General features: G+C 35.5%; 1 protein-coding gene across 3 annotated transcripts in view; it reads right to left on the bottom strand.

The window, feature by feature from the left end:
* The window catches only part of DDX50 (DExD-box helicase 50), a 38,768-nt gene that overhangs the window by 22,584 nt on the left and 2,960 nt on the right, over nt 1–13,224 (bottom strand). The window contains exons 2-9 of one of the 3 annotated variants that reach the window (XM_011234324.3): nt 12,926–12,979; nt 12,251–12,550; nt 9,393–9,468; nt 8,849–9,027; nt 7,310–7,427; nt 7,007–7,192; nt 6,381–6,526; nt 1,451–1,600 (exon numbers count right to left, since the gene is read on the bottom strand). In XM_011234324.3, the coding sequence (XP_011232626.1) occupies nt 1,451–1,600; nt 6,381–6,526; nt 7,007–7,192; nt 7,310–7,427; nt 8,849–9,027; nt 9,393–9,468; nt 12,251–12,550; nt 12,926–12,979 (1,209 nt within the window). Of the gene's footprint in view, nt 1–1,450; nt 1,601–6,380; nt 6,527–7,006; nt 7,193–7,309; nt 7,428–8,848; nt 9,028–9,392; nt 9,469–12,250; nt 12,551–12,925; nt 13,038–13,224 lie in introns of all 3 variants that reach the window. The other 2 variants (XM_011234329.3, XM_002913733.4) reach the window with 2 other exon arrangements.

The following is a 13,224-nucleotide window of genomic DNA, read 5'->3' as shown; positions in this document are numbered from 1 at the left end:
CTTCTTCAGGAATCTACTAGATAACAAGTCACAGACAACAAAAATGATTGGACACTGACATAAGAACTGATAGCATTACTATCAATGGGTGTTAATATCACAAAAAGAGAAAGAAATACGCATTATATACTCCTATGACATAGTTTTGCCCTAATTAAACAAACAAACCTGAATTTTCAGAAAATACAGAAGACAGAGGAACATGTTAAATTATTCCTCAAGGAAGCAATACTCGAGCTTACAGAAACTTGATTCCTTATTAAAGAACAAAAAAAGCTAGTAGAAAAAAACAGATGAGAAAGGAATCCATATATTAAAGAGATTTAATGAAATCACACAATTTATGGATCTTATTTGGATCCAGAGTCAAGAGAAAAACTATAAAAGAAAAAACAATGCAATCATGGGGCAATTGACAATCTGAATACTAATTGACATCTGAAGATATTAATTATTGTTAATTTTTAAATGTGGTAACAGTATTGAGTTTAAAAAAACTTATTTTCTTTTAGAGACACATACCCAAATATTTATGGATATAATAACATGTTATCTAGGGTTTGCATCAAAATAACTCAGGAGCAGGAAGTGAGTGGGCATGTGGATGAAATAAGGTAATTTTTGCAGCTGGAGAATGAATACGCAAGGGGTTCATTACACTGTCAACTTTTGTACATGTTTAAAATTTTCCACTACAAAAAGTTAAAAGAAAAAAGACATATGGACTCAGTATTCTGATCCATTCATTCAATAAGTATTTGTGATTCATTTTATAACACAACTTTAAGATATTACCCCCACTTACCCATAGAAACTCATTTTGTTTCAACCTTTATATTTTCAAAATCACATGCAGTCTTAAAAAGCCTAGACATCTATCTTGACTTAAAATATCATGACAGGCTGGCTATAACTTCCTTCTGAATTAGACACAATTCTAAAAATGACAATCTTGGAGTGCCTAGGTAGCTTGGTTAAGTGTCTCTTTTTTTTTTTTTTTTAAGATTTTATTTATTTGACAGAGATAGAGACAGCCAGCGAGAGAGGGAACACGAGCAGGGGAGTGGGAGAGGAAGAAGCAGGCTCATAGCGGAGGAGCCTGATGTGGGGCCCGATCCCATAACGCCGGGATCACACCCTGAGCCAAAGGCAGACGCTTAACCGCTGTGCCACCCAGGCGCCCCAAGTGTCTGACTCTTGATTTGATTTTGGCTCAGGTCATGATCTCAGGGTTGTGAGATCAAGCCCCCCGCTGGGCTCCACACCGGGTATGGGGCCTGCTTGGGATTCTCTCTCTCCCTCTTCCTCTCTCCTTCCCTCTGCCCCACCCCCCTTCTCTTAAAAAGAAAAAAAAAAAAAGGATTATCAAACCTAGTCCACAAAGGACAGTATTTTTGTTCAATGAGCATCCCTATAATCTCAATTACAGAAAGCATGAGAAAATACTTACCTGTTTTATGTGTGGATTCATGGCCATTTCAGTTACATTCTTTTTGGTCTCACAGAAAATAATAGCCCTCCCTTCAGATCCACTGTAGACTTGAAGGACGTCTCCAATAACTGCTGGCCTCTGAGACCAATGGCACTGGATAGCCAAATGCTTTGAGAAAAGAAAATACCAAGTATCTGTTTCATTAAAATTAGTGAAAAAGACTTCTTTTGTATATTTTTTTTTCTATCTGTTCAAGAATTGGCCTTTCTGGCATACAATGAGACAATTATCCCCAACCCCACTTAAAAACAGTATACAAATGGCCATCAATAGGTGAGAGGATAAATAAACTGTAGTATATTTATGCAATGTAATACTATTCAATAATTAAAAGGAACTAAAAAAACGAAAAGAATCAACTACTGATACATGTAACAATATGGATTAATCTCAAAACATATGCTAGGTAAATGAGGCCTTACAGAAAGAGAATACACACAGGATTCTATTTATATCAAGTTCTAGAATAGGGAAAACTAATCTATGGTAGAAAAAATTCAGAACAAGGGCCTGGATGGCTCAGTCGGTTAAGCGGCCGACTCTTTATCTCAGCTCAGGTCTCAATCTCAGGACTGTGAGCTTAAAGCCCCACATTTTTAAGTAGGCTCCACGCCCACTTAAAAAAAAAAAGAAAAAAGAAAAAAAATCAGAACAGTGGCTATCCCTGGATGGGGGACTTGACTGAACAGGGCCATGAGGGAAATTTCTGGGATGATGGTAATATTTCTATATTTGGGTAGGGGTTTGGGTGATACACATTATGAATTTGTCAAAACTAAACAAATATACTTAAAATTCTGGGTTTTTTGTATGTAAATCTTATCTTTTAAAAACTGTAATTATATGAACCTCAAAAATATACTAACCAAAAGCAGCCCAACACAAAAAAAGTCACATATTGTATGATTACATTTATATGAAGTATCCAAAATAAGTTAGTCCCTAGGGACAGAAAGCAGATTGGTGACGCCAGGGGCTAGGAAAAAGGGAGAATGGGGAGGAACTAACTGCTTCATTGTTATGGGGTTTCCTTTTAGTGTGATTAAGTGTTTTGGAAGTAGAAAGAAGCTATGATTGCACAACATCATGCATGTCCAGACACTGAATTGTACGTGTTATACAGTTTATTTTAATTATGTGAATTTTGCCTCAAAAATTTTGTAAATATTGAGCTCTAGTTAACAATATGCATGCTAAAATGCTTATGAGGAACTGTGCTCATTTCTGTAATACAAAAGGAATAAAAAAACAAGATGGATATAAGGATACATAGATACATGATAAAACAAATATAGTGAAATATTAATGGCAGGATCTAGCTGGTGGCTATATGAGCTATATGAGTGTTCACTGAAAAACTCTTTTGACTTGGGCACCTGGGTGGCTCAGTCAGTTAAGCATCCGCGTTCAGCACAGGTCATGATCCCAAGGTCCTGGGATTGAGTCCAGCATCAGGATCCCTGCTTTTCCAACTCTGCCTGCTGCTTCCCCGGCTTAGGTGCTCTCTCTCTCTCTCCGACAAATAACAAAATAAAATCTTTAAAAATAAATAAATAAAATTTAAAAAATAAAATATTTAAAACAATAATGTTGGGAAGGTGGATGAGGAGATGGGGTAACTGGGTGATGGGCTTTAAAGAGAGCTCTTGATGTAATGAGCACTGGGTGTTATATGCAACTGATGAATCTCTAAATTCTACCCCTGAAATTAATAATACAGTATATGTTAACTAAATTGATTTTTTTTTTTTTTAAATCAGGGAGAGAGCATGAGCACAAGCAGGGGGAGCAGCAGGCAGAGGGAGAAGCAGGCTCCTCGCTGAGCAAGGAGCATGATACGGGACTCGATCCCAGGACCCTGGGATCATGACCTGAGCCGAAGGCACCGCTCAACAGGCTGAGCCACCCAGGTATCCCCTAAATTGATTTTAAATAATTTTTAAAATAATAATAAATAAAATGTAATAATGTTGGAGGAAAACTGATGTTGTATATTCTAAATATGTGCATTTTAACAAACATCTCAAAAAACTGCTTTTAAAACATATTACATATTAATTACAGAGCACCTGGAAAACAGAAAAGAACAAAGAAGAAAACAAAGAATCATTTGTATCACCTATAACAAAGTCTTGCTTCTTCCCCATTCTCAAAAAAGAAACCCAAAAAACAAAAAACAATATTCTAAATCTGATCAAGCCTCACAATCCAACCACCAATTCACAGGAAAATGAAGGTAGAGGAATATGTTAAATAACACCACAGGGCTGCAAATCAGCAAAATTGAGACTGTGGGAAATTCATCATTTGAAAAATGATTATTTCCTTTTAACAAAAAATTAGAAGAAAAAAGAGACAGAGGAACCTGTAGATTATAAAAGATTTAAGAGAAATATAAACCAATGGCAATTTATTTTTTTTAAGTAGGTGGGGCTTGAAGTCACAACCCTGAGATCAAGACCTGAGCTGAAATTAAGAGTTGGACGCTTAAACTGACTGAGCCACCCAAGCACCCCAAACCAGTGGCAATTTAAAGATCTTACTTGGATCCAGACTGAAACTATTAAAAAAAAAAAAGATAACTAGGATAATGTGGACACTAAAGAACCTTTTCCAGCTGTGATCATAACTGTGGTTTTTGTTTTGTTTTTTAAAGAATACTTATCCTTTAAAAAATATATACAATTACATGAAAATGAAATGATGACTAGATTGCTTCAAAGGTAGGAATGAAGAAGGTATGGGGGTTTAGAAAAGTTCATCATTAAAGCCTGGTGACGGGTACATCAGGTCCCTTATAATATTCAATTTCCGCATATATTCGAAAACATCCTTAATACATTTTTTTCACTGATACATTTTACTCTTATAGAATTTCCAGCCATTATAAAATACAAAAGAAAGCTTCCTTTTACTACCCGATACTGTAAGTCCTCTTTTCCAGAAGTAATTATTACGAGTAGTTTGATGTTTATCTTTCCAACCTATCTTTATACATTTACATAAATATCTAAAGAATCCATTTAGCATTATTTGTCTATTTTTTGGAAAATAAAGTCTAATTCTAGGGGTCCCTGGGTGACTCAGTCAGTTAAGTGTCTGTCCTTCAGCTCAGGTCATGATTTCTAGAAATATATATAGTATAATTCTATATGTATCATTTTGTAATTTAGTTTTTGCCATAGTCATTCTCTTTTTTAAGATTTTATTTATTTATTTCACAGAGAGAGAAAGTGTGTGTGCACAAGCAGGGGGAGTGGCAGAGGGAGAGGGAGAAGCAGGCTCCCCACTGAGCAGGGAGTCCGATGTGGGACTCTATCCCAGGATCCTGGGATCATGACCTGAGCCGAAGGCAGACGCTTAACTGACTGAGCCACCCAGGCGCCCCCAAATTCATTCTTTTTAACCATTCCATTGTACTTATACATTATACTATTGCTTATTTAGACTATTTATTTATAAACATATACACATATATGTAAATCTATTAAATGGAAAGTGACATATATGGTACCTGTCATAAATGCAAATATTACTTCATTCCGTTCCATTCCCTTTTCCCTTTTCTTTCCCTTCCTTTTTTTTAAGTAAGTTCCACATCCAACACGGGACTCAAATTCATGACCCTGAGATCAAGTCACACACTTTGACTGAGCCAGCCAGGCACCTCCCCCTTAATTTTTTTAAAAAATATATTATTAGTTTGAATTTTCATGGAGTAAAAATTATCCACCTTTTCCTTTATGGTATCTTCTTCTGACTTTATGTTTAGAAAAGCTTTCCCTTTCCTGAAATCAAATAACTGCTCATCTACACCTGCTTTAAATGATTTTATGGCTCACTTTTTAAAATTTTTTTGAGGGGGTGCCTGGGCGGCAAAGTTGGTTAAGTGTCTGACTCTTGGTTTCAGCTTGGGTCAAGATCTTGGAGTCAGGGGATCGAGCCCCACATTGGGCTCGGTACTCAGCACAGAGTCCGCTTGTGACTCTCTCCCTCTGCCCCTCTCCCCACCCCATGTGTGCACGTTTGGGCACGCACTCTATCTCTCAAATAAATCTTTAACAAAAAAATAAATTCTTTTGAGAATTTTTTTGGTAAAGGGTATGAGATGGAGATCTAACTTTTTCACCTAAGCTTTAACACATTACCAGCACTATTCTCTTCAAATTGATATAAACTGCCCCCTTTGTCCCTTTCTATATACTTTTTTTTTTTTTAAAGATTTTATTTATTTATTTGACAGAGAGAGACAGCCAGCGAGAGAGGGAACACAAGCAGGGGGAGTGGGAGAGGAAGAAGCAGGCCCTTACCGGAGGAGCCTGATGTGGGGCTCGATCCCAGAACACCGGGATCACGCCCTGAGCCGAAGGCAGACGCTTAACGACTGCGCCACCCAGGCGTCCCCCCTTTCTATATACTTTAAATCTCTCTCTACAGCTGCTTGTATATCACTTGTTAGGACTTGTCTGTTACCATACTTTTCTTCTCTTATTTATTCTATTCTACTCCTCATTCTCAGACCATAGAAATACACAGGTATCTTATGGACTAAAGGCAAAAAAGAAAGATTTGGGGCGCCTGGGTGGCTCAGTCAGTTAACCATCTGCCTTCAGCCCAGATCATGATCCCAGGGTCCTGGGATGAAGTCCCACATCAGGCTCCTTGCTCAGCAGGGAGCCTGCTTCTCCCTCTGCCTGCCGCTCCCCCTGCTTGTGTGCATGCACTCTTTCCCTCTCTCGCTGATAAATAAACAATCTTAAAAAAAAAAAAAAGAAAGAAAGAAAAAGAAAGATTTGGCCTGAACTGGTACCCAAAACTTAAGTTTAGCTTCAACAAATTTCAAATACCAACTAAAAGCTACAATCTACCATGCCAGAAAGCTACTTACTTCCACAGTAGTTGCAGCCTTTTGAGTCATTTTTCCAACAAGGTCGACCTGTTCATATCTAGATTTCATGTATTTTTTTGCAACTTTGTATACCCACGGTGGGCAAGTTGCAGAAAAAAGTAAAGTCTGAGGATTGTCTTCAGAATCTTAAATAAACAAAAAGAAATCAAATGCTTTCTTAATAACCATGATGTAGTTAGCTCTTGAAAATCCCCCCCAAACTTCAAAGAAATCATAAAAAATTCAAAATCTGGGGTAAATTTTGAACATACAAACTTCATTACAATTATTTAAACTTTCAACTTTCAAAACTGGGGGAAAATATGAAGAAAAATGAGCCCAGAAAAAAAGGTGAGAATTTAAGAGACAATGAGCAAAGAAATCAGTAAAATGAGTTAGTAAATCTAACTATAGACTATAAAAAATAATACATGAAAGAAAGCATAGGAAGCTAGCAGTTAAAGGACACCATTGTACTTTCTTGTTCAGGAAGAAAACAGGTACCAAACAACTTTAGTTTTGTTAGAATGCTGGAGACAATGTAACAATAATTACGAAATTAAAAATTCGTAAGCTTTTAAATACAAGAATAATTGCTAATGTGTTTATTTGGAATTAGGATATACCAGTTTTGTAGGATTCATGGATAATATCTTCAACTTGTTCAGCAAAACCTAAATCTAACATTTGATCCACTTCATCAAGCACAACATGGCGCAGTTTAGAAAGATCTAATCGGCCGCTCTGCAAATGGTCTTTGATACGACCAGGAGTCCCGACCAAGATGTCAATACCATTTCGAATATGATTAACTGTGAGAGGAGAGAAACATCAGTGATACATAAAAGTCAAATATACACTTTCACATTATTTCTTCCGATTTAAGTAGCAAATAGAACTTTGCACTACTATCATACATATTTACTCACTTTGGCTTTGATAGGATGTTCCACCATAAAAACATGCCACACTGAGTTTCCTAGTGATATCTTTGAAGTCTTTGGCTACTTGGTTTGCCAGTTCCCTTGTAGGAGCCAAAACAAGAACCTAAGCAAGAGGTTTAAAAAAATAAAAAGACACTTTTCTAAAGACATCAAAATTCAAACTGAGAAGACTTTTAAGGTGCATTTAAAACTAGGAATCTCAACATTAAAGTCATAGTATTTAAAGACAGAGCATACACGCACACACATTAATTAAAAAATAAAGACAGCACAAATGACAATAAGAACAATAGCTTGTATTTATAATACCCTCCCCTCTTCAGGTCTGTCTTCAAAACTCACTTTCTCAAGGAGGTTCTTGCTTCACCCCTGCCTTACCTGTTTCTCCTTTGCACTTCTGTCATATAAAATACTTATGTTTTAGTGATTTGCTTATTGTCTGTCTCACCCACTAAAATATTAGCTCCATGGTAGCAGGGATTTATGTCAATTTAAATCACCATATTCCTCACACTTCAAACAGTGCCTGGCACAGAACTAGTGCTTTACGGAAATTACATAATTCAATCCACAAAAACCCTGTGAGGTGGCATTATGAACCTAATTTTACAGATGAGGAACCTGAGTCTTAGAGTTTTGCCCAAGGTCAAACAGCCAGAAGTGGTGGAGCTGGAATCTTCAATAATGTCCTTCTAGCAAAAAACAGCTTTTTAAGGTGGTGTTGGAACCCTGTCGTATTTCTACTACTTGCAGTCTTACCTAATTTCACCTAAGAAACAAAACTCTCTAAAAATGGTTTTTCCTGTTGGTCAACCTGATCCAAGACCATTATGACTTAATTATATTCATAAATGTGAACTTACTTTCATAATGCAGTACCATTTAGGGGTCTCAAAGAACAAACTGCTTTCAGTCACATTATCTGTTCAAATTATGATACTGATTTTATTTTCTTCATTTTTATTAATCTTAAAGTGAAAACAGGTTCTGAAAACATCAAATTTTAGGCTAAAATTTCACTAGGTCCTCTCTGTTCTCTACTACAATTAAGACAGATCTCCAGTACCCCAATAACATAGGGACTAGCAAAATCATTTCCATAATCTCTTAAGAAGTCAACCAGTGAAATAAATATTATTAACTGAATGACTAAATAATGAATACCTCTTTAGCAAATTCATCGTTTAAAAGCAAAGATCAAGACTGAAAAAAAAGAAGAAAAGGTCACTAAATATACTCACTATAAATATACCTAAAATTAGACATGCTGGCTTCATAACATAAACTTATCAAAGACATCTATGGATCCATACACATTATATTCATATGCAATAACTACTTCATTCAGCTTTACTTGAAATTTATGTTAAAAATCAACTAATTTTTGCTTTAGGATCTAAATTTTTACTTTATGCCACAGAGCTAACTTTTCTATCTTGGGGGTACTTGAACTTAATCAGTATACTCTTTCTTTCCCTTTCCTTTAGAGTAATGTTTAAACCTTTTACTCCCTATAATGGTTACCTTTGGTGAGCGGCTTTTTTTAATTGTCTCTTGATTTCTTTGGAGTCTTTCAATCAAGGGGATGGCAAAAGAGAATGTCTTTCCTGTTCCTGTCCGTGCTTGAGCAATTAAATCTTTTCCTTCATATACAGGACCAAAGGTCTTAACTTGAATAGGAAAGAGATATGATACCCCTCGACCTGTAAGATGAGATTTCATTGAAATATATTTAAGGCTAGCTTTAGGAAAAAATATTTTTATTTGAAAATGACAAGCCAGATTCCTCAACATCAGCCTAAAAATACACCACCTAGTGACATTTACAGTTATTCCTACCCCGAAGAGGAATGAAAAAAAAAAATGGTCTGACACTTTTGACAAATACATACATTTAAAGTTAAAAACCGGTCAGAATATCAAAAAGGATGATGTAGCAATAACTTCAATTAAAGAAGAGCTATTTCTCTTACACTTCCTATATTCTCCTTTTGGTCAGAAGAGGCAAAGATTTTTATAAAATCTAGTTGCAGATTTTCAGCTGTATATCCATTAAAATTCATAGTACCTTTTAGAAGCTTTATTGTCTCTTCAGAAATAGGGAAATTGGAGAAGGCTCCTTCTTTCTGTTCACGTGTTAGGGTCTGTCAAAATGAAATCAAAGTTCTAATATAGTTCATATTCAACTAGGTATTTAGAATCTTACTCATTTACTGTTTTTCATTTTACTGAACGAGCTAACAAACCAACTTTAGTTAGTACTTGCAAAAATTGTATAGGTTAACTTACACGATAAATTAGTGGAAAATCCTTTTAATTTCAAAAGTATCCCTTTAAATAGCAAGTTTACTTAATACATTTTCCTCATAGTACATGTTATTATTTCGTTTTTTCCCTTTTTCATTTTTTTTTAGAGAGGGGGAGGCAGGGAATGGGGGAGAGGGAGAGAGAGAATCTTAAGCAGGCTCCATGCTCAGCATGAAGCCCAACACCGGCTCGATCTCACAACCCATGAGATCATGACCTGAGCCGAAATCTGAGTCAGAGGGCTTAACCGACTGAGCCACCCAGGCGCCCCTCCCACAGTACATTTTAAAATGATTAACTCATACATAAAACTCCCTTTGGAAATACATATACTACATAAATCAAAATATATTTCCATTTGATTGAAACATTACAGAAAAGCTATTTCATCATCTAAGTCATATTCACAGATATAGACAATATTAATTACAAGGACTAACAGAAGCCTATAAACCACCCTTAAAAAATTACACAATCAGGAACGTAAATTGTTTCTAAAAATAGATATTAAAAAGTTGCTCTATGGCTCTAAAGAGCATGTTTTAGGTCACCAAAACAAAGAAAAGTTCCTGTAAGCTTGAAAATTTCTTTAACACATATACAGGTTAGCACGACATAATCATTTAACATCTATTGAAAACTTTATGTACTGGTCAATGTGTATATAGAACAAAGACAATATATCTGTTAACTTCATTATTGCTCTGTTTAAAGAAAGTAGTTCCAGAATAGCACACAATAGCAGTTTCAAACAGAGAACTAAATAAAAGACATAATATCAAACTGAAATTGTAAGCCAATTAAGCAAACCTCAAGGCTATTACCGTTTTAAGATTAAAAGAAAAAAAATTTATTACAAAAGTAATACATTTTCATTGTAGAATGGAAGCCACATATAAACAGAAATAAAACTATAATCGGCCAGCTAAAGCCACATTTGAAACAAACAGTCCTCCAAACCTCACTCTATGCACATATAAATTTTATGTATGTATGTATGTATGTATTTATTTGTTAAGTAGTCTCCACATCCAACCTGGGGCTCAAATTCACAACCCTGAGATTAAGTCACATGCTCTACCGACTGAATGAGCCAGGCACCCCTAAATTTTTTTAAATAAAAGCAATACTGTATATGCTATTATGTAATATGTCTTTTTAATTTAATAAGATACACTGAATACCTTTTAATAACTTTTTATTTTATTTATTTATTTTAAGTAGGCTCCATGCCCAATGTGGGGCTTGAACTCATGACCCTGAGATCAAGAGTCCCATGTTCTACCGACTGAACCAGCCAGGTGCCCCCTGAATACCTTTCTAACATTACTACAACCTTTAGGGTATATGTCATCTATTGCCTAGATACAGCATATTTTCTAAAACTAACTGCCTACTATCAGACATTTAGGATGCATAAAATTTTTGCTATTATCAACAAAACTGTGCTAAGCGTTTCATACATCCCTACACACCTCATGATTATCTCCTTAGGAGAATAAATGCCTAGAAGTAGAATTCCTGAACCCGAGTGTGATCTAAAGGAAATAATAAACAATTAAGCCTTTTATAATAAAGAGCATGGTACCATGTAAAATACCAACAGAGCAAAAGCAACCCTGTACATTGTGCTACTAGCAATACAAATTTGTAGGGCCTTATTTAGATCAACTCTCTAACATATGTGCTTCCTGACAAATATCAAATTCACAAATTAAAAACACACCATATTTTAAGGCAAAAATTCAAAATGTTTTCCCAAAGCTCCCCAAACATTACATATTGAATTAGGCTCAGATGTATTTAAATTATTGGCAACCATTAGATTTTAAAATGTAAAGAACTATTAATTACCAAGAATTATTAATACTATCAAAGTTGTTTCTTTCAGAGGACATGAGTAATTGACAATTTATAATACCTAGACAAATCTACGAACTCTGCTAGAGGAAAACTGCAAGAACAAGTTGAATAAATTCTGTGAAAATATCTACTCTAACAGGTATGGTCAAAAGCAATGGGCCCAGCAATGCAAATTCTATACTAAGCATGTTTTCTGTACCTCCCAAAAAATTAATATCCAGAACAGATTTCTTCAGATCATTTTTAGGTTTCACTTCTGTTTACAAAATGCAAACAGCTTTAAGATTCAGTTACAATAAGATGTAAAGATCACTTAGAGTTGCTATTATTACAGAAGCAGAAAAAGCAGAAGGCAAAATACACAAAGTCAAGAGGCTTTATGTACCTTATTTCAGGAAGTCAGACGTCAATTCATGAGTACTGGTAGGGACTGAAATAATCATAAGAAATGCAAGTAGGTGACCATCAATAAGCAATTTGGAAAAACTATTTAGGAACCCAAATGTACAGGAAAGGTTTACATTTGACAATCCCCCCCCACCTCCACCCAAAGAAAAAGGCAATACAATGACAGAAACAAGGGACAAAGAAAAAAAGGCTCATCAGGTTTCAGCTGTATAGACTCCACCGTCCAACTGAATGAAGGTGTCGGACACTAAGCAGGAAACATTATGAAATCAATTCTAATTAGTCTAAAAATCAAATTAGCCTGTATTTCAAGGATAATGGCAAATGCATAACAAAAAGTATCCATACCTCCTCTAGTTTATTATCACTTGATTTATGAGTAGAACTATCTAAGGATGACACTCGCTTTGATTTTTTTTCATATTCATCAATATCTCCATTTGACAGATCTTTTCTTCTTGACTTATGAGATTTAGAAAATTCATCTGAAAGTCTATTATTACATTCTTCTTCAGTGTCTCCATTTAGCTTCTCTTTCATTTTAGCTTTTTTGGGCTTGGGAGCATCCAAGATATCTGCAATACCATTTTCTCTTGTTTCTGATTTCTCATCTGAGTCATAATGGTGCCTTGACTTCCTTCTATCACTCTGTGGAAAAACAAAGAAGCAGTGACAAGAAGGTCACAAGCTCTCCTCTTAAGACTCTAAAGAACTTAGAGAGTAACTCCCCAACCAACAAAACTCAATCTACCATCACCTTGAAAAGTTACCTAGCAGAAATCCAGACTGGTTGCTAATGCCGAGCCTAAGCCTCACCTCTTGCTTTCTTTCTCATCCCATTTCTTGCATTCTCAAGACTTGGCCTCTAGCCCCTCTCCAATCCCATTACATGATTTAAGGGAAATCAAAATAGCTCCTTTCAGAAAAAGATGAGAACCCGAGATTTATAAATTAAAAAGCAAACAAACAAAACTTCTAGTATCTCCAAGAGAAAAAAAAAAGTTAATATTATGGAGTACCTACCCAGCATTGTGTAATGTGTTTTCGGCTTATCTTGTTTAAATCTTCATAACAACCCTATAAGGGAAGTACAGGTCCATAATCCCTTATCCGAAATTCCGATATCCATAAAGCTCTGAAAACCGAAAGTTTTTTGGTAACTTATTTGGAGACAAAACCTTACCTAACCTGAACTCATTTGGTGGAAAAATTTGACTCGAACTGATGTGAGGCTATTTATTACCTTTATTTATTTCACTTAGTATGTATACTCACATTTGATATTAAGGTGTTTGATTTTAAGTTGGGGGCCCCAAACCCTA

This window comes from Ailuropoda melanoleuca, chromosome 6 (assembly GCF_002007445.2).
Source record: "Ailuropoda melanoleuca isolate Jingjing chromosome 6, ASM200744v2, whole genome shotgun sequence".
Taxonomy (NCBI): Eukaryota; Metazoa; Chordata; class Mammalia; order Carnivora; family Ursidae; genus Ailuropoda; species Ailuropoda melanoleuca.
Note: the sequence above shows the minus strand (reverse complement) of the source record. Positions and strands in the feature narration are given on the sequence as shown.